Source organism: Dipodomys spectabilis, unplaced genomic scaffold (assembly GCF_019054845.1).
Source record: "Dipodomys spectabilis isolate Male_0828 unplaced genomic scaffold, ASM1905484v1 ptg000363l, whole genome shotgun sequence".
NCBI classification, from domain to species: Eukaryota; Metazoa; Chordata; class Mammalia; order Rodentia; family Heteromyidae; genus Dipodomys; species Dipodomys spectabilis.
In genome coordinates, this window is record NW_024871040.1 from 3262691 (window position 1) to 3283338 (window position 20648).

General features: G+C 45.5%; 2 protein-coding genes across 4 annotated transcripts in view; one reads left to right on the top strand and one right to left on the bottom strand.

The window, feature by feature from the left end:
- Positions 1-1596: 1596 nt before the first annotated feature.
- Positions 1597-19698, bottom strand: Ufd1 (ubiquitin recognition factor in ER associated degradation 1). 2 transcript variants are annotated; one of them, XM_042666324.1, is made up of 12 exons: positions 19566-19698; positions 17909-18041; positions 17499-17531; positions 14878-14999; positions 14075-14205; positions 12737-12809; positions 7976-8044; positions 6763-6828; positions 6505-6552; positions 5282-5370; positions 3733-3814; positions 1597-1716 (listed from the first exon to the last, which is right to left on the bottom strand). In XM_042666324.1, exons 1-12 carry the CDS (start codon positions 19566-19568, stop codon positions 1642-1644), a joined length of 924 nt encoding a protein of 307 aa, XP_042522258.1. In that variant the 5' UTR covers positions 19569-19698; the 3' UTR covers positions 1597-1641. The 2 variants fall into 2 exon arrangements, with proteins under 2 accessions (XP_042522258.1, XP_042522259.1); XM_042666325.1 differs by lacking the exon at positions 19566-19698 and having other exon boundaries at positions 17935-18028.
- A 735-nt stretch (positions 19699-20433) lies between these two features.
- Cdc45 (cell division cycle 45) overlaps positions 20434-20648 on the top strand; it is a 29096-nt gene continuing 28881 nt past the window's right edge. For both annotated transcript variants that reach the window (XM_042666223.1, XM_042666224.1), the window contains exon 1: positions 20434-20531. In XM_042666223.1, coding sequence (XP_042522157.1) covers positions 20481-20531 — 51 coding nt within the window. In that variant the 5' untranslated portion in view covers positions 20434-20480. The remainder of the gene's footprint in view (positions 20532-20648) is intronic.

The following is a 20648-nucleotide window of genomic DNA, read 5'->3' on the forward strand; positions in this document are numbered from 1 at the left end:
TGTGTGTGTGTGCTCGCGCGCATGCGCGTTGAGGCTTGAACTCATGGCCTGGGCACTGTCCTTGGGCTTTTTTACTTTGCTCAAGGCTGGTGCTCTACCACTTGAGCTGCAGCTCCACTTTTGGCTTTTTTTGGCAGTTAATTGGAGATAAGAGTCTCACAGACTGTCCTGCCTGGGCTGGCTTCAAACTGCAATCCTTAAATCTCAGCCTCCTAAGTAGCTAGAATTACAAGCATGAGCCACTGGGGCCTGGCTTCAAAGTAACTTTCTTCTTTATTTGGTGAATTTCTTTTTAAATTGTTATTATAAAGGTGATGTAGCTGGGCACTGGTGGCTCACACCTGTAATCCTAGCTATGCAGGAGGCTGAGATCTAAGGATCACTGTTCAAAGCCCGGGCAGGAAAGTCTGTGAGACTCTTATCTCCAATAAACTACCAGAAAACCGGAAATGGCGCTGTGGCTCAAGTGGTAGGGCACTTGCTTTGAGCTGAAGAGTTGAGGGACAGTGCCCAGGCCCAGAGTTCAAGCCTCATGACGAAAGAAAGAAAGAAAGAAAGAAAGAAAGAAAGAAAGAAAGAAAGAAAGAAAGAAAGAAAGAAAGAAAGAAAGAAAGAAAGAAAGAAAGGCCCAGAGTTCAAGCCTCATGACGAAAGAAAGAAAGAAAGAAAGAAAGAAAGAAAGAAAGAAAGAAAGAAAGAAAGAAAGAAAGGTGATATAAAGAGAGGTTACAGTTATGTAAGTCAGGTAATGAGCACATTTATTTTTGGACAATGTCCCCCTCAGTCTTATCCAATGTTTCCCTCCTGTCCCCACCCACAAATTATATAGTACATTTTCAATATAGTGTCTAGTGAATGCTGCATTTGTTCACCCTTTGTCCCTCCATTTCTGTGCCAAACTAGCTTTTAAAGCCCTAAATAATTATTTAGAACAGCTCCAATCCCAATTTTTTGGTGGTTAATTGGAGAGACTTTCATGGACTTTCCTGCCTGGGCTAGCTTTGAACTTTGATCCTTAAATCTCAGTCTCCTAGGTAGCTAGGATTACAGGAGTGAGCCACCAATACCTGGCTCCCTTGAGTGTTTTTAGGTGAATACTATCTAGACTTAAGACCTTCTTCTATGAAAGGGTACGTTTTGGTACTTAAGGGTCCTTGCTAGGAACGTTTTCAAACAGCAGGACAGGACATGTGAAACCCATATAAGAGGCTTTCCTCCAGCTTTTTTGGGTTAGTGATCCAACCACCAATCCATGTTAGTACCTTATCAAATATCTAGAGGCCATTCAAGTTTTTTGTTTTTTTGCCATTCAAGTTTTAATCACCCAATGTAGAACAACTCAGTCCCCTCCACTGGTTTTGTCAGAAACTAGGGAACTCTGCTGAGGCAGTGGGAAAGCCTTGAGCTGACAGCATGAAGTAGCAGAGGAGGCCATCCATGGGACCTCAGAGATAGCTCCTTCTCCTCCCCCAAATTAAGCACACAACCACAAAAGCCTGCTGCTCTACACCCAGGTTAAACTTGTAATTTGTAGGAAACTCTATAAATAAACCTTAAGTAAGAGTGTTCTCTCAGAACCAGTAACTAAAAGCCATATATTGCAATGGGTTCTTTTATTTCCAATCAGCCAACAGTCCTGACTTAAGGCTTTCTCCCCTTTTTACGCAATGACTGTCCTTCTCCAGAGAAGGCGATGAATCTGCCTCCAGCTTCATCCTGGGTGTAAAGAAATGACAACATTTTCAGAATCTCCCTGGAGGTTTCAAAAGTATTGCCTTATTTTTTTTTTTTAAAGATTCCTGGACATCCTACCCATTTTCCTTACTTATGCATTATTCATAAGAAATGAAATATAGATTAAAAATAACAATTTATTACACTAAGAAAATCATAGAATCACAACTACGAGCCTTCAACCACCTGTTTTCAGGCTTAATGTACTGATGCTTCTGTCCTGATAAAGTCATTATAAGGGAGAAATGAATTTAACACACCTAACTTACCAATCAACCTAGCTTAACATATGCACCCATAAGGTACTGGTTGTTGTTTCCCCTCTGAATTGTGAGGATGACTGGAAGCTTTGGCTAGCTGCTGCTGTCCAGCATCATGAGAGGGTCCTACTGCGTACTGCTGGCCCAGGAAAAGATCAAAATTCAAAAATCAAAGTATAGGGCTGTGAAGGTGGCTCAGTGGTAGAGCGCTTGCCTTGCATGCCTGAGGCCCTGGATTCGATTCCTCAGCACCACATAAGCAGAAAAAAAAAAAAGCTGGAAGTGGCGCTGTGGCTCAAGTGGTAGAGTGCTAGCCTTGAGCTGAAGAGCTGAGGGACAGTGCCCAGGCCCAGAGTTCAGGCCCCACAACTGGACCCCCCCCCAAAAAAAAAAAAATCAAAGAATGGCTTCTACTGTGTATCGTGTAAATGTCACTGTAAAGTGAAGAAGTCAATACTAAACCATGGTAAGTTGAGGATCATTTATATATCCTTTATGTAATAGTCACTTTTTTTTTTCTTTTCTTTTGCTGGTCCTGGGGCTTGAACTCTAGGACTGGGTGCTGTCTCTAAGCTCCTATTGCTCAAGGCTAGCACTCTATCACCTGTGCCACAGTGCCATTTCCAGCCTTTTCTGTAATTAATTGGAGATAAGAGTCTCATAGATGTTCCTGCCCAGGGTGCTTTTGAACCACAACCCTCAGATCTCAGCCTTCTGAGAAGCTAGGTTTATTATTATGGGCTTCTTGAACTTCATTAGCATTTCTGCTCATGGTTGGGTCTACAACTTGAGATGTCTCCACTTCCACAGTGAGATAAATCTCTCATAAAGCCATCTCAAGATGGCTTTATATCTCAATCCTCAGATCTCAGTATCTTGAGTAGTTAGGGTATAAGCCACTACTACCTGCTAAGACTTATTACTTAAAAGCATATAGCACAAGCCAGGTGCCAGTGGCTCATGCCTGTAATCCTAGCTACTCAGGAGGCTGAGATCTGAGGATTGTGGTTTGAAGCTAGCCTGGGGTGCTGTGGTTCAAGTGGTAGTAATAGCCTTGAGCCAAAGCAGCTCAGGAATAGACTCTAGGCCCAGAATTCAAGCCCCAGGACCGGCAAAAGCAAAAAAAAAAAAAAAAAAAGCACATAATATAGTGCCTGCACACAGCAAGGGATCTATAAGCCAGTAGGAAGCTGGTTACTACCACTGCTAGGCAATGCCTAGGCCGTGGCAATAATAATAGAGAGCCCAAACCTAGGCACTCAATTCTCACTGTCTCACTTCCCTTAGGATTTTGGGAAGCTCAGTATCTCAGATGTTCTTAGGATCAAATACCTCAGTAACCAGAGCACCTGTTCAACAACCACTATATCAAGAGTGCTGCATGGTGCCAGGAGCCCTACATAGCTTGCAACTAGCTATGTAGTTGCAAGCGCTCATCTCTTCAGGATGCTTAGCCTCCTTTACCTGTTCAGCTAGAAGATGCTGTACAGAGATGAAAAATTCAAGGTCTCAGAAGTAAGGAAATGACTCAAGTAGTAGTGCTTGTGCACAGTAAACAAACAGAAAAGAACCTATTTAGGGCACCTAGCTCTTTAGTGGTAGAGGCCAGAGGGGGTTCTTGACCACTGGGTTGTCAGGCCTCAGCTTTAACAGGACCATGACAACTCTACAGGATAACCAGGCCTTCACGGAGAAAAATGAGAAGTGATATTTCTCATTACCAATAAAATAAACTCACCTCTTCAACCTTTTTCACCAGTGGACGTGAATTTCTGATGAAAGTAATCTTACCAAGTTTAAATTCATAATTGGGAATTCCTCTGTAATGAAGATAGACAAGGAGAAATGTTATTTCCAAGAGGAAAGGATTATAATTTGTTTTAGACAATGAAGAGGAAACAAAGAGAAAAGATGAGTGTTCTCTCAATGACTGTAGGGTACAGAGGCGTAGCTGGCTCTGCATCTTTGGCTAGACTTTGGGTGTTTCCCAAGTATTCTTCTAGCAGGGAACCAGAAGGCAAAAGATGTGTGTGGGAGGCTACAGACTCTGGGTCTGGCTTACAATGAGGGGTTATCCCAAGGTTAATGTTCCTTTAGTTTTTTTTTGTTGTTGTTGTTGGGGCTTGAACTCAGGACTGCACTGTCCCTGAACGCTGTCCTCAGCTCTTCAGCTTAAGGCAAGCGCTCTACCACTTAAGCCACTGCGCTACTTCTGGCTTTCTGAGTGTTTTATTGGAGATAAGAGTCTCACAGACTTTCCAGCCTGGGCTGGCTTTGAACCGTGAACCTCAGATCTCAGCCTCCTGAGTAGCTAGGGTTACAGGCATGAGCCACCGGTGCCTGGCTCTCTCTACCACTTTGAACCACAGCTCTACTTCTGGTTTTCAGGTGGTTAATTGTAAATAAGAGTCTCACAGACTTTCCTGCCCAGGCTGGCTTTGAACCATGATCCTCAGATCTCAGCATCTTGAGTAGCTAGGATTATATGCTTGAACTGTCAGTGCCTAGCTAAGGCTTGTGTTCTCAAACTTTCAGATCCCCGCCCCCCCCTTCCCACAAAGGCTATATTCTTGCCTAACTCTAAAAGGCAGGGAAGGGGCTGGGAAGGTGGCTCAGTGGTAGAGTGCTTGCCTTGCATGCCTGAGGCCCTGGGTTCAATTCCTCAGCACCACATAAGAAAAAAGCCAGGCCGGGCGCTGGTGGCTCACGCCTGTAATCCTAGCTACTCAGGAGGCTGAGATCTGAGGATCGCGGTTCAAAGCCAGCCCGGGCAGGAGAGACCGTGAGACTCCTATCTCCAATAAACAACCAGAAAACTGGAAGTGGCGCTGTAGCTCAAGTGGTAGAGTGCTCGCCTTGAGCTGAAGAGCTGAGGGACAGCACCCAGGCCCAGAGTTCAAGCCCCACGACCGACCAAAAAAAAAAAAAAAAAAGAAAGAAAAAAGCCAGAAGCAGCTCTGTGGCTCAAGTGGTAGAGCGCTAGCCTTGAGCTGAAGAGCTGAGGGACAGCTCGCACGCCCAGAGTTCAGGCCCCATGACCGGACCCAAAAAACAAACAAACAAACAAACAAAAAAAAATAAAAGGCAGGGAAAAGAACCTGTATCTCCAGGTGTCAAAGTTCCTAGACTCAATCATATCATGTTCCACCATCCTAGAAAAAGCTTAAGCCCACCTGTTGGCCAAGCTTTATCTCCAGACCTGGAGTGAGGCTGTCCTAACCCATGGAACTAGCACATGCTCTTCTTGGATAAGACACCCAGCAGGGACACAGCCAGGACAGACCTACCTTTTAATGTCTCCGGGCTTGATTGGGGAGGGACTGGGCTCCACTCCTTTCTTCTTTCCATCCAGTCTATTCCCAGAACCAGAGAAGGCCTAGACATGCAAGCAAGGAGAATGATTGAATGTGAAGCTTTGAAAGTGCACACAAAGGTGCCTTAAGCTCAGAGACTGCTATGGGGATGTGAGCTTGGGGTGCTGCTCAGATCCCCTGGGCCTTCCCAGCTACTAGAATGTTGGCAGCTGCACTCTCTGCCCAGCCAGTTAGGACTTTCCAGTCATAGAACTGTGTGAGCCAGAGGCAGCCAGCAGTAAGAGATAAGTTGATTTCTACAGGACTACCCAGCTTGAGGCCCTGTGGATGGGCTAAGGCTCTGCAGTGACGGCTATGCAGTCTCAACTTCCTGACTATCCAGTCATGCCTTCCTCCATTGCCATGGGCACTCCAGTGTCCACACTGGAACCACTTCTACTTGGTTCCTAAGAAGCCCAACTGGTGACCATACTAAGAGTCATGTTTGCTACTTTGAAGTATCTTGGGCAAATAACCACAAAACAAGTTGGGCAATGGTGGCTCATGCCTGTAATCCTAGCTACTTAGGAGGTTGAGATCTGAGGATCGCAGTTCAAAGCCAGACCCAGGCAGGAAAGTCTATGAGACTTATCTCCAATTAGCCATCAGAAAACTGGAAGTGGCACTGTGGCTCAAATGGTAGAATGCAAGCCTTGAGCTGAAGAGCTGAGGGACAGCGCCCAGGCCCAGAGTTCAAGCCCCACAACCAACCAAAAAAGAAACACAGGACAGGCTTTTAGAGACAGGGAAAGCAAATGTGATAACAATTGTATGTGTGTCTATTATACTACTCTGACTTTGTGGTAGGTTATAAATGGGATTTATTGTTTTGTTTTTGTGGGGTATTTTGTTTTATGGTGCTGGAGAGCGTACCCAGAGCCTTGTACATACAAGTTCTCTACCAGTGAGCTATATATTCAGCCTAGGTTAGCTAAGTTCTGAAAAGAGTAAGAAAAGCTGGCCACCTGCAGGGTCATTAGGATTCTAGAACAAGTGCATACGAAAAGGTCTGGTAACAGAGCAAGCTCTGATTTGTGTGTGCACAGGTAGTCAGGGCCTAATTCCTGCTCGTGTCCTCAAAGCATCACAGAGAGCAGACTGAACTGAAGGGCCTGGTTTAAGGGGTCACAGAGTGAGACATGTCACTTGGTACTCACCCGGAAGCCCAGCTCTCCAGTATAGCCACCATGGTCAGCTTCGCATTCCTGACAGGGAGAGAGAAACAAGGGAGCTGCTCAGCAGGAATACTCAGTTTTTGGTGTCCCCAGTTTCTCCAGTTAGGAGACACCATTCCTCAGAGGCAAAGTGAAAGAGCAGCAAAATGTGACTGGGTCAGTCCCAGTAAAGGCCACACATAAAGAAGCACTGGGACAAAAACACATTCAGGGAGGGATAGGGAAAGGGGAAACACTTACTACTGACTCCTGTTGAGGAACTTGTCTTTCGGGTTCTTTGTAGCCCAGGGGAGCATCAAAGTCTACCTATATCCCAAGATGAAAGGTAATAGTGAGACGTGGCACATTCAGCTTCCTTATCTGTGTTCAGACAAGGATTCACAGTCCTAAGAAATGACACCAAGGGGCTGGGAAGTTGGCTCAGTGGTAGAGCGCTTGCCTTGCATGCCTGAGGCCCTGGGTTCGATTCCTCAGCACCACATAAGCAAAAAGAAAAAAGCCGGAAGTGGCGCTGTGGCTCAAGTGGTAGAGTGCTAGCCTTGAGCTGAGGCCAGGCCCAGAGTTCAGGCCCCACAACCAGACCCAAAAACAAAACAAAACAAAAAAAAAAGAAATGACACCAAAAGATGGACTTCATACACAGTTCTCCTCAAGGCAGAACTTTATAAACTACAATACAGCATCATTGCCAGAATATCAACACTCCCAGTCTGCTGACACACAGCTCCCAGGTTGTGTGTTAATTGGTTCCATATGATTTCATCGCCATGGAGATCATTCTGTAGATCTACCACCACAGCTGAGGTACTGAACAGTTCCAACACCACAAGGATCCCCATTTTCCTGGCAACTACTGATTTCTATTTTTCAAGTTCTGATGCCTTATGAATGTCATGGAGCTGGGCACTGATAGCTCATGCCTGTAATCTTAGCTACTCAGAAGACTAAGATCTGAGGATCAGTGGTTTGAAGTCAGTCCAGCCAGGAAAATCTGTGAGACTCTTATTGCCAATTAATCACCAAAAAAGCAAGTGGAGCTGTGGCTCAAGTGCTAAGAGTACTAGCCATGAGTGAAGAAGTTCATGGACAGAACCCTGGACCCAAGTTCAAGCCCCAGTACTAGCAAACACACACACACACACATATAGAATTGTCATACAGATAAAAGTAGACAGCACGTCCTATTTGCAATGGCCTGTTTTGCTCAACATCCAGGAGTTGTGTGCATCAATAGTTTGCTCCTACTCAGTGAGCTTACGCCTCCTGGACAGGGCCTTGGCCTCCTCAGGATGTCAGCACACTGACATTGCAGCTCCCTGGGTTGGATCATTAGGTAAATAAATGGCCTCCTCATGATATTCTAATAGCATCTTTCTCTTCTTCAATCAGGGACTATGTCACACCTTCCTAGGATCCTGATATGACCTCACTGAAATTGGGAAAAGCCACTTACATTCATGTCACACTCAATAATGGATACAGCCTTGTCAGGTTTGGTTTCCATCACACGAAGTTCATAGATCTGTAGAAGGAACAAAAATCAATTGGACAGTTGGGACAGCACTGGGGACCACACTATCTGTCACTTAGGGTATCTACTGTCACACCATGACATTGTGTGAGGCCAATACTGCTATTGGGGTAGGCTGCCTTTCTGCTCACTGCTCAGGAGATGCCATTCTTTATATGAGGCTCCAACAAGACAACATAGTTTTGCATCATATTGAAGACTACTTTGGCTCAGAAAGTTCAGGTCTGGAGTTGTATTTGAAGGAAATAATTAGCTAAGTATATAAGGAGAAAAAAAATTAAGAATGTGTACTCTAACACTGCTAATGTGTTTATCTAACATGCCCATCAACAGATCAGTTAACTGAACTATATTTATTCATATATTAACAAAATGGGGACTGATCATGATAGCACACACTTATAATCCCAGCACTCAGGATAAAGAGGTGAAAAGATTTATAAGAGTTTGAGGCTAACCTTGGGAATTCAGCAAGATATTATCTCAAAAGATTTTAAAAATTGTTTCTGTGTAGAGAGCATGAAATGTTTTTTTCTATTTCTCCCTACTATAGCGTTGTTATACTGAAGGAAATCCTTGTGAGATGCTCCTTTATTGAGATACCTTGAGATTCTTTTCACACAGGGGTTGAAACATGTTATTTTAGCCTCCTGGAAGCTGGGAAGCTAAAGGAAGCCCATCCATTTTCTGGTGACAGAAATTGGCCAGCCTGACCCAGGAGTTAAATCTTACAGGGTACAAAAAAAAAGGGGGAGGAGGGGGGGAGATAGTAGGAATCCACTAGTAATACTGGTGACTCACCATCAGGGTAAATTTTATTCTAAAGAAATGGGATTTAGCCGGGCGCCGGTGCCTCACGCCTGCAATCCTAGCTACTGAGAAGGCTGAAATCTGAGGATCCAGGTTTGTTTTTGTTTTGTTTTTGGGTCCAGTCATGGGGCCTGAACTCTGGGCCTGGGCGCTGTCCCTCAGCTCTTCAGCTCAAGGCTAGCGCTCTACCACTTGAGCCACAGCGCCACTTCCGGCTTTTTTTCTTTTTGCTTATGTGGTGCTGAGGAATCGAACCCAGGGCCTCATGCATGCAAGGCAAGCACTGAACCACTGAGCCACCTTCCCAGCCCCAGGATCCAGGTTTGAAATCAGCCAGGGATGAAAAATCTGTGAGATGCTTCTCCAATTAGTAACAAAAAGCCAGAAGTTGCACTGTGGCTCAAGTGGTAGGACATTAACCTTAAGCATAAACAGCTCAAGGACAGCGTCCAGGCCCTGAGTTCAAGCCCAGGACTAGCATACACACACACACACACACACACACACACACACACACGCACACACACACACGCGCGCACGCACACACGCGCACACACACACACACACACACACACACACACACACACACACACACACACACACACAAGAGGCTAGAAAAGAAAATACCTTATACAAGAGAATTCTTTTTTTTTTTTTTTAAATCAGTTGTGGGGCCTGAACTCTGGGCCTGGGCGCTGTCCCTCAGCTCTTCAGCTCAAGGCTAGTGCCCTACCGCTTGAGCCACAGTGCCATTTCTGGCTTTTTTCTGCTTATGTGGTGCTGAGGAATCGAACCCAGGGCCTCAGGCATGCTAGGCAAGCACTCTACCACTGAGCCAACTTCCCAGCCAAGATAATTCTTTTTGGGTCCGGTCGTGGGACCTGAACTCTGGGCCTGGGCGCTGTCCCTCAGCTCTTTAGCTCAAGGCTAGCCCTCTACCACTTAGCCACAGAGCCACTTTTTTTTTCTGCTTATGTGGTGCTGAGGAATCGAACCTGGGGCCTCATGCATTCAAGGCAAGCGCTCTACCACTGAGCCACCTTCCCAGCCCCCAAGATTATTCTTAAGTATAAAACATATAGAAAATTATGAGGATGTGTTGTAGGAAAGGGTAAATGTTTTTGAATAAGAAAGGATTTAAAAAGGTAAGTTTGGGGGCTGGGGAGGTGGCTCAGTGGTAGAGCACTTGCCTTGCATGCCTAAGGCCCTGGGTTCGATTCCTCAGCACCACATAAGCAAAAAAGAAAAAAAGAAGCCAGAAGTGGCGCTGTGACTCAAGTGGTAGAGTGCTAGCCTGGAGCTGAAGAGCTGAGGGACAGCGCCCAGGCCCAGAGTTTAGGCCCCACGACCGGAACCAAAAAAAAAAAAAAAGAAAAGTTAAGTTCTGTCCTAAATGGTGTTCTAAAATGGAAAAAGCAAGCTAGGACAAAAAACAAAAAAACAGGAGACTAAAAGAAAGGTGCACAGAACATATGAGGTTTAGAAAAGTATATTAAAGATAGAGGGTATAAAGTTTATATAGGCAATTAAGTTGGCTTACCAGAAGTTTTTTTTTTTGGGGGGGGGGGCAGTCATGGATCTTGAACTCTGGGTCTGGGCGCTGTCCCTGAGCTCTTCAGCTCGAGGTTAGCTCTCTACCACTTGAGCCACAGCACCACTTCCAGCCTTTTCTGTTTATGTGGTGCTGAGCAATCGAACCCAGGGCCTCATACATGCAAGGTAAGCACTCTATCATTGAGTCACCTTCCCAGCCCTACCAAAAGTTTTAAGGGTCAAGATTTAATACACTGACTGATATTAAAACACCTAATTCTGGGGCTGGGAAGTTGTGTCTCAAGTGGTAGAGCACTAGCCTTGAGCACAAAAAGGCTCAGGGTAGTGCCCAGGCCCTGAGTTCAAGCTCCACAACTGACAAGACAAACAAAAAAACATTTCTTAGCTTATTCAGAAGAAAGAAGTGTTGACTGGAAACCCTCAAAACTAGAAAGTAAGGATTACAGTTACTATGTACCTCAAGTATAAGGAAACAGTCAGATAAGCTGTTAGATCCTTACACTGACATGAGGGTACCTCTAGATCCTGCAAAGGAGGAACTGGCTGTCCTATGGGAACTTATAGCACAGTGGTGGGCTACAATTTGAGGGGCCCAAAATGCTATGCAGGAACTAAGCACTAGGCTCAGAGGAAGGCAGGCTGGATTCACTCCTAAATGCTGGTCAGCCTTTGCAGCAGCACCAAGAGAAGCAATCATCCACTGTCACAGGGAACAAGACACCTCTGCTGTGCTTATGCCTAATGAGGACAGCTAAGTGGCAGAATTTCTAGCTCTTCTATCCTCTTTTAGACATTTCCATGGATAATTGGAAAGTGGATATATTTTTAACTTTTGTGAGAACTCATCAGTCATTTTACTTTATAGCTAAATTGTCCTGAACCAAACATCTATGAAGCATGGAATCACAGACTCATGGATGAACATAAGAAGCATTTAAACTCAAAAAGACCTGCCATCAGGACGGGTCAGTCTAAGGGCAGCTGCTTAAAGGAAAACTAACTTAAAGAAAACATGGGCTCCGATGAGGAGAGGTGACCCTAAGAGGCAATGTCCTCAGACAGAATCAAGCTCTGCTTTCAAGGTAACTATCAGTTCTTGGCTCTACTGCAGAACCAGCTCCACAAAGCCCTATATACTGCTCATAAGGACAACATAACCTGTTTCTGATTCCTCATATCTTAGCCTACTTAGATAATAGGTTCTTGTGAAGTCCATTTTATTTTTGAGATAGGATCTCACTATTAAATCAGAGGAGCATTGATCTCAATACACAGTGCTAGCTGATTTCAAACTTGCAATCTTGCTGCCTCAGTCTCCTAAATGCTAGAATTACAGGCCTGCACGACCATGGCTTGCCAGTGAAGATTTTTTTTTGTCAGGTGTGAGGCTTGAACTTGGGGCCTGGATGCTGTTCCTGTGTTCTTTCACTCAAGGCTAGCACTCTACTGCTTTGACCCACAGCATCACTTCCAGTTTTCTGGTAGTTAACACAGACTTTCTTGCCATGGCTAACTTCAAACTGTGATTCTCAGATCTCAGCCTCCTAACTAGGTAGGATTACAGGCATTTTTAAGAGGGAAGGTGGCTCAGTGGTAGAGCTAGAGCACTTGCCTTGCATGCCTGAGGCCCTGGGTTCGATTCTTCAGCACCACATAAGCAAAAAGAAATAAGCCAGAAGTGGCGCTGTGGCTCAAGTGGTAGAGCGCTAGCCTTGAGCTGAAGAGCTGAGGGACAGCACCCAGCCCAGAGTTCAGGCCCCACGACAGGACCAAAAAAAAAAAAAAAACAAAAAAGAGGCAGAATTGGCAGCTTCACTGCCCATTGCACATGGTTAAGTAAACAAACATATAGTCAGTGGAGTTGCTGAGTGAGTTAGGGCTCTAAATGTGAACCTACCAAGATTTTCAAAAGCTAACAGTTGGCCAGGCACCGGTGGCTCACGCCCATAATCCTAGCTACTCAAGAGGCTGAGATCTGAAGATCATGGTTCAAACCCAGCCCGAGCAGGAAAAGTCTGTGAGACTCTTATCTCCAATTAATGACCAGAAAACCTCAAGTGGCGCTGTGGCTCAAGTGGTAGAGCGCTAACCTTGAGTTGAAGAGCTAAGGGACAATGCCCAGGCCCAGAGTTCAAATCTCACGACTGACAAAAAATAAATAAATAAATAAATAAACAAATAAAAGCTAACAGTAGGCAGTGATTAGGGGAAAAGATCCAGGTATACCCTGCTTTAAAAAGCACTCTCATTTTAAACACTCAAATGGACAATGCTGGTGGCTCTTGTTGGTATGATATAGGCTATGCTGGGCTCACGTACCTTCTCATTGTAGTTGATGGCAATCACATCCCCGGTGGTAAGACAGGCAAAATTTCTCAATGCATTTTCTAATCTGCAGACATGTACTGTCAAGGCAACATGGCAAAACACATACCTTTAATGAGAAACACGTGCTTGTGAGGAGCTGTAGGATTACTGTTAAGACAGGCAGAGTACCCTGCTAGTACTAAATCTTTTGAAGCTTTAGTACAATGGTGAACTCTGTGATTAAGTACCTGGACTGCCAATGAAATATGGAGGAACCTCCTCAAGCTGAGAACCTAGACCACTCAGTCTCTGAGTGTGAAGCTGACTAACTTCTTCGCACCTTGGCACATACTGTGGCCAGCTCCCAACCTTCTCCCGTTACATGCAAAGTCTGCCTTCATCCTGTCCATCAGTTAGAAATGTTATCAGGCTGACTCAGCTGACAAGAATACCCTTTCTCCTCCACTAGCTAATTAACTATAGAAAGCTTTTGAAAGCAATCCTGTGATGATTTTGTATTGTAATATTCAACAATACAAAGATCACAAGAGGCTACTGCTATAGAGGTAGGGTCCCTTCTGGTCACTAACATCAAAAAACAGTTCCAAGACAGAGCTCTGAAGGACAAGTTAAACACATCTTCCACAGGATGCCTCCTCCACCCTCAGCACAGGAAGACTCCACTCAATGAGTGGTGGGCAGAGTGCCAACATGCCCCTTTTCTGGGACCAGCTAGTGAGGGTACTCAATATAACCATTATGTCTAGGGCAAGATTAGAAAAGGGTCATCAGCAGGTTCCCCATAAGGAGCCTGAAGAGTGAGCAGCAGCCAATGAGGTAGGCAACAGGCCATCTTTCCTTCCTTATCACTTTATGTGTGTGCCAGTAGTTTTTTCTTCCTTTCTCTCTCTTTTTGGTGTTCTAATACTGGGGTTTGACCTAAAGGCCTGGACACTGTATGTTAGCTTTTTCACCCAGGGCGGGTCCTCTACTGCTTGAGACCTAGCTCTGGCTTTTTGGTGGTTAACTGGAGATAAATGTCTCATGAACCTTAGATCTCAGCCTCCTGAGTAGCTAGTATTATAGACTTGAGCCACTGACACCAAGCTAAACTAGAGCACTTGAGCACAGCTCATATGCAGCATGTCCGTCACCCACACTAGCCCACTCTCTTACATTATAAACAAATATGTCTGGCTTTTAAGCTCAGAGGTGAATATTTAAAAAAATAAAAAACCACTAGAACCTAAATCCTTTGCCAAAGCGGGCACAGGATTACCAAAATCCATGAAATGAATAATGGCAGGTAGTCCTCCTCCACAGAGAAACATTCTTATTTCAAAAGGATACACTGCTTTGGGGTTGGTAATGTCCAGAAAGTCTGGGCTCTGAGGCTGGAATTTGGAATATGTGGCCACTTGAAGGTTGACACTCTCCACCTGAACCAGGCCCCCTTCTTCCAACAGCAAATTTTGCATCATCTAAAAGGAAGAAGGCTGAATGAAACTCCTTGAAAATGAAATATAACCATGACTGCCAACCCTCTGAATTATGCCAATTATTAAGAACTCTACCATTACCAAGCAAACATCGTAACAGGAATTGGCAGGAGGTGAGCTAAGCCTCAGAACACTGTACTTGTGACAGTATGGCAGCTGAAGCACTTCTGTGTCCCCAGCCCCACCCAACCCACCCAGGGACTCTTCAGTCCATCTGATATAATTCAAGTACAAAGGAAAGGAGTGAGGGCAGAGAAAAGAGGAAAAGGGAAGTGCATGTCAATATCATATGTGAATGCCTGTCACTGTAGGCTACTCTCTCAAATGCTAAGTAGTCCTGCTGGCCTTTCTAAGGTAGCCCTTGCCTCAGGGCCAAATTTTGTAGGATCTTCTGCCCTTGATACCTGCACCCAGGTCTGAAATGACATCTAAGTCAACCTGATCCGTATCCATAGCTACCAAGTACTATGTTTTGTTTAAGGCACTGAATGGTGCATTGTTCCAAATCTCTACCTCTTACTGAGGCCACTCTCTTTAGAGGCAAGACTCTCTAATGTGCACACACATGCTGGGGGCATCCCTGCCTACAAGGCCCTCAACCGACAACAAACCAAAATCTGCAGACTCTCCAGACACCCTAGAGGCCCCACTTACCCAATGGGGGAGGTAGCAGATGCCTTCATCAGCTACAAACTCCAGCACACCACAGTGTGTCATGCGGTCTGAATTCTTATTGGTCAGCTTGAACAGCATGGGATAGGTAATGTTAAGTCGGCCTGAGAAAAAGAAGGTTATGAGGCAGAAACCAGGTAGGCACCCCAAGACTTAAATCCTAGGAAGTAGGGTAAATTTTTTTCATCAATATCTGGAAGGAGACTCCTGGTCGTGGGGCTTGAACTCTAGGCTTGGGTGTTGTTCCTGCACTCTTCAGCTCAAGGCGAGTGTTCTACCACTTGAGCCACAGCACCACTTCTGGTTTTCTAGTAGTTTATTGAAGATAAGAGTCTCACAGACTTTCCTTGCCTGGGCTGTCTTTGAATCGTGATCCTCAGCTCTCAGCCTCCTGAGTAGCTAGGATTACAGGCGTGAGCCACCAGCACTCAGCTGAGACTCTTTATCACTCTCTGTGGCCTTGTCCCCTAGACTTGAGCATCTGACCCCACCAAAGACCTATAGTGTGACAAAAAGATACTATCACTCCCTTCAAGAAGACAGCATATTAACTGAAGTGGTAAAGTATCAACCTTGAGTGAAAAGCTAAGGGACAGTACTCAGGGTTGAACTCAAGCCCCAGTTCTGGCACAAAAAACACAAAAAACAAACAAACAAACAAAAATCCTAAAACACAGCATGTAGCCCAGGAGGAAACGCTTAGGAAAACCTAGGTACTTTGGTACAGATTGGTTTCCTGAAATTGCAATTCTAAAAAGTGACATGTTCATTCATTTCTTCATGAGTAATTTAAATGCTACCCATGTACCAGACAAAAATGCCTAACTTCAAAGTTTTCTATTTAAGAAGGGGAGCAGGCATGACCAGATGCTGATGGTGCTCTGGGAATGTGAGGGTATAGGGAAAGAGGAAGGAACAGGGGACAAATTCTTGGGATCCTGTAGACCCAGGTCTCTAGGCCAGTCACCAGGCCTGTTGTCTGGGGAGAAAAACCAATGAGAAGGGAATTCCTAAGCAATAAAATGAAGAAGAACCCTGACAGTTTGTGGAATGACTAGCAACTAGGCAAGTTGGCCCAGACCAGGCATGGAAGTGGTGAGGAACAGAAGGGAGACTGGGAGGTATCTAGAATCTAGTATCTAGGCAGCTTGGGGTCAGCATGGTCATGGCATCTCATCTCCTCAACCCAGTAGTCCATGAAGCAAGGATTGCTAAAAGGGCACGAACCTGCAAACAGGGCTTTTGGCTTGTTCAATCAAGAGGCACACAAGAAAAGAATGTCTGGTCATAGGTTAGGAGACTAGGGTTCTGGAGGAGGTCTGTAAAGTTACCAATGGTGTTTGCCATATCAAAGGACCTTGGATCCTCTCAGTAGGGGTGGGTGGTACTATCATTATGTACTCTTTATGTAGTGGGCATTAGGGACAGCCCATTCTGTTGGCCATAAGACCCTAGAAGACATTCAGTACATGACTGGATATTATTAATTTTATATGGTCCTCAAATGATGCTATAAATATCCAAATGGCCCTTGGCAGAAAAAAGGTCCCCCACCCCTATTTAGAAGGCAAACAAAGCATGGGGGAGAATTAACATGTCTAGGATGGAATATCTCAGGAGTGGTGATGCTAGGGTCTAAATCCAGGCTGTTGGCTGAAGTTTGTAGACTCTGACACTGGAACAGACTGGAGAGTCTCAGTCTAGGTAAATGTTTTAGTATCAGGAGGTAAAATAGGCTTCTGGGCTCCCCTAAAAGTTTAGTGGAGCCCATCATCTGAAGTGATTGGTAGAAAGCTCTAGAGATGCTCAGGAAACATCTCATTATGGAAGTGTGGTGGGGACTCTACTATCACAGGAGTGACTGATGCTGGCAGCCCAGGAGCCCAGGGATCATATACTAGGTACTATGTCCCTAAAGCACCACCTAGTGGCAGAAACTGGACTGCTGCAGTTAGAAGAGACTGTCCAGATTCCCCCGGTAAACTACAGGGGTACTTTGGGGCACTCAAGTCCTCTGTGCCCCTTCATTCCTCCAATTGTAGCAGTGACCTTGTATTTTACAACTTACAACTTCCTATATTATATATTTCTGTCTCTTTTGTTTGGTGGCACTGGGGTTGAACACAGGGTCACATACTTGCTACTCAATATTTAAGCCACCCCTCTGGCCCATCCTTCAGTGTTGTCCTCAGGTTGTCATGGACCACATTTCTCCTATTTATGATTCTCACCCAGCTGGGATGACAGGCATGTACTACAATACCTAGGTTTTTTTTTTTTTATTGATTGAAATGAAGTCTCACTTGTTTCTTTTTTTTGCCTGGGCTAGCCTTAAATCTGGACAATTTTGATCTCCACCTCCTGAGTAGTTGGATTATAGGTATGAGCTATGGAACCCAAGCTGTATGAAAGGGAATATTTCATTGTCCTGGATGAAGCCAAGTGTTCGTGGCCTTGACAGTAAGCAACCTCCACACATCGCCTTGTCTCAGTGGTTCTGCTGACATGTGCCCTCCAGGGATGATTCCTGACATGCTAACACCTGTGTCATGATGCCCCTGTTTTCAGTATCTAAATGGTCAAGTTATTTAAAATATACTTACTGAGTTGATCGAGGGCTGAGGGTGGCATAATAACTGTGGAAAGAATATTTAAGAAACATTAGGAAAATAAAAATAGAAAAATAGACTGAAGGCAGGATATACTGTCCATTATTTCTTACATGTTTTAAACAATATTTTGGGGGCAGCCAGAACTTAATAATGACCTTTTATAAGGAATCTTACTGTAGTGTAATTCAAGGGACTGATTGGTTCCCAATCATAAATGCAGTCATAAGTAACACTCCCACCACCTATGCCCACTTAAGCAAGTTGGGGACATGTGACAGTTTTATTGTAATGCTAGCTTTTAGAGCCCATATGCAAAGTAAGAAGTATAGTCAGGGAAGAACACAAGCATCGAAGGCTCAGGACAGGAAAGATTACTATTCAAAATAAAAACAAGCACATACTCTTCCCTCCTTTCTCCACATCTGACCTGTCATTAGGCCCAGCTAGCATGGATACGGAGAAGCAGCGGTACTGTGTGGAGAAGCGATTCTGGAAGACCCGGGGAATTGGGTGGTCAAACATATTGAACGAAAACTAGAAAGAAGAAAGAGAGGCTGACATTAGAACAGACCAAATGTAACAAATGTTTGTTTTTTGTGTTTTTTTTCCCCCTTGAATTGGAGTCTTGTTATGTTGACCAGGATTGTTTCAAGCTTCTAGGCTCAAATAATCCTTCTGCCTCAGCCTCTCTGTATGCAGCACCCTTAACTCCTGAGCCTTGACTTCCTTCCCCTTCCTGGGGCCTGACTCCAAGTTTTTCTTTTCTTCATTAATTATTATTTGTGTGTGGGCCCATACTGGAGCTTGAACTCTGGGCTTGGAAGCTGTTCCTTAGATTTTTCTTTTAAGGCCGGCACTCTATTGCTTGAACCATACCTCCACTTCCACCTTTTTGGTGGTTAATTGGAGATAAGCTTCTCTAGGTCTTTCCTGTCCTGGCTTCAAACTACAATCTCTGATCTCAGCCTCCTGAGTAGCTAGGATTTCAGGCATGAGCTACCGATGCCCAACTTACTTTATAATCTTCAGGATTAGCACATTGCCCAAGAATTGGGTGTTTGTTACTTTTTCCCCCTTGAGTCTTGAGGCTTGAATTCAGGGCCTGGGCACTGTCCCTGAGCTTCTTTTGCTCAAGACTAGCACTCTACCACTTAAGCCACAGCACCACTTCTGGCTTTTTCTGTTCATGCGGTACTGAGGAATGGAAGTCAGCGCTTCCTACATGCACTCTACCACTAAGTGTCATTCCCAGCCTCCATCCATTAGACTCTTATCTCCAATAAACTATACAGAGAAAGCTGAAAGTGGCGCTGTGGATCAAATGATAGAGTGCAAGCCTTGAGCACACACAAAGAGGCCCAGGGACAGCACCCAGGCCCTGAGTTCAAGCCCCAGGACCAGAAATTTTTTTTTTTTTTAAAATGACCCGGGGTCATTTCTTGTTTTAAAGACAGAGGCAATGTCACCTACAGTAGTAATGAAACAGCCCTGAATCCAGATAGACCTGGCTTCAAATCTCTACCTCCTTTTGTGAGCTTAAGTAAACTAGGTCTGTAAATCAGGTTTTTCATCAGAGTAGAAATGAACGGGAATAAAGGTGTGTTGAGGGGCTGTAGGTGCTAGACAAGAACCTAAATGCAGCAATCACAGAACTTGGCACCAGATCTGGGAGCCCCTTACCCCCCCCCCCCGGGAAAATGCCCCCTACGGGTTTCCCATGGAGGGCGCCCGATGCCACAGAACTTTCCGGCTAACCGAGTTTATTAAAACAAACCTGTTGCGTGTATAGCACTTAATGAGACTCATACAAAGAAGCAAAGTTACTTTCTACTCTCAAAGGGTTCAAGTGAAGCTGAGAGGCATGAGAACCATGTCCAGGACAAGTGGCGATGCAGAGAAAGTTTCTGGTCAAAACACTGTCACTCCTGTCCGAGGCGCCCCGGAGCGCCCACGGGCCAGACTCGGATCAGGGTGACTCGGCATCTCTGCCACCAAGCGGTTCTGTTTGTCCGCCAGACCCTGGCTTGATCCCTTGTCTGAGACCCCTACCCAGCTTACCATGGTGGACAGCGCTTCGCAGACGCCGCTTCTCTCCGAGAACGTTAGGGGAGCAACCCCCAAATTCCTTCCACGGCCGGCGCCGCGCACAGATACCCAGACCTCGCTCACAGCTGAGCCTCTCACCGGAAGTTCCGGACGTTGGCAACTGGGGACGGGGGGGGGGGGGAGCGGTGCAGAGGCCTGCAGTCGGCTGGAAAAAGGAAAAAGGCAAAGGCTCTAAAATCTAAATATTATTCCAAAATAATGTTACACAGTATTTCATACCTCACCCCTCCACACATAGATAGGTTTAAGTCACTTTATAGTGACTTGTGTTAGTAACTGCTCTCCCACAAACGGATTTGGTAGCGCCCATCTCCTTAAAGACTACAATTCCCAGAGTGCATGCACAAATTCCGGCCCTGGCTTCAGCCGTCACGGACTCGAGCGGAAGTAATCCATAGATCCGCCTTTACACTGGACCAAGGACCTATTGCAAATCTAACTTCTTCCCTCAATCGACGTGTACCTCTATGCCTAGAGGTGTATTTTGGGGGAGGGGGAGGCGTTTCTCGGTTTGAGGTAATAGAAGACTTACTCTTCCCAAAGTCAAGATGTCCGCAGGAACGCGGGGGGTTCTGGGTAAACGAGCGTCGAAGGTTATTTAGCTTCCTGCCTCAGAGGCGGTGTTTCTTTTGCGGACGGCCCGGATTTTCTTAGTCGCGAAGGGCGGAGTACTATTGCCCGCCCCCCATAGGGCCCAATCAGAAAGAAAGAAAGGCTGGCAACTATTGGTTGGTGACTTCGGCCAATCAGAAGAGGCGTAATTTGGCGGGAGTCTTGACTGCCGCGGGGCGGGGGAGGTGGGGGGGGGGGAGAGGGGGAGGTGGCTTGAGTGTCAGCCGGAGCGTAGGTTATCAGGCTGCTGTGGCTATGTTCGTGTCCGATTTCCGCAAGGAGTTCTACGAGCTGGTCCAAAACCAGGTGAGTACCAATCCAAGACCTTGCTTGAGGCATTATCTGAGGGGCAGGGATGAGGGCGAGCGGCCGTGGGTGGGTGGGAGAGGGGATGGCTCAGCTCGCCTGTACGTTCCCCTACAG

Bases quoted from the DNA above. Each gene is read 5' to 3' on its own strand.
- Ufd1 (XM_042666324.1), bottom strand. The intron at 6,829-7,975 runs GTAAGTGGCTTT...CTTGGGATATAG, and splicing joins TTATTGAGTGTGACATGAAT to GTAGACTTTGATGCTCCCCT. The intron at 3,815-5,281 runs GTAGGTCTGTCC...TCTTCATTACAG, and splicing joins AAGCCCGGAGACATTAAAAG to AGGAATTCCCAATTATGAAT.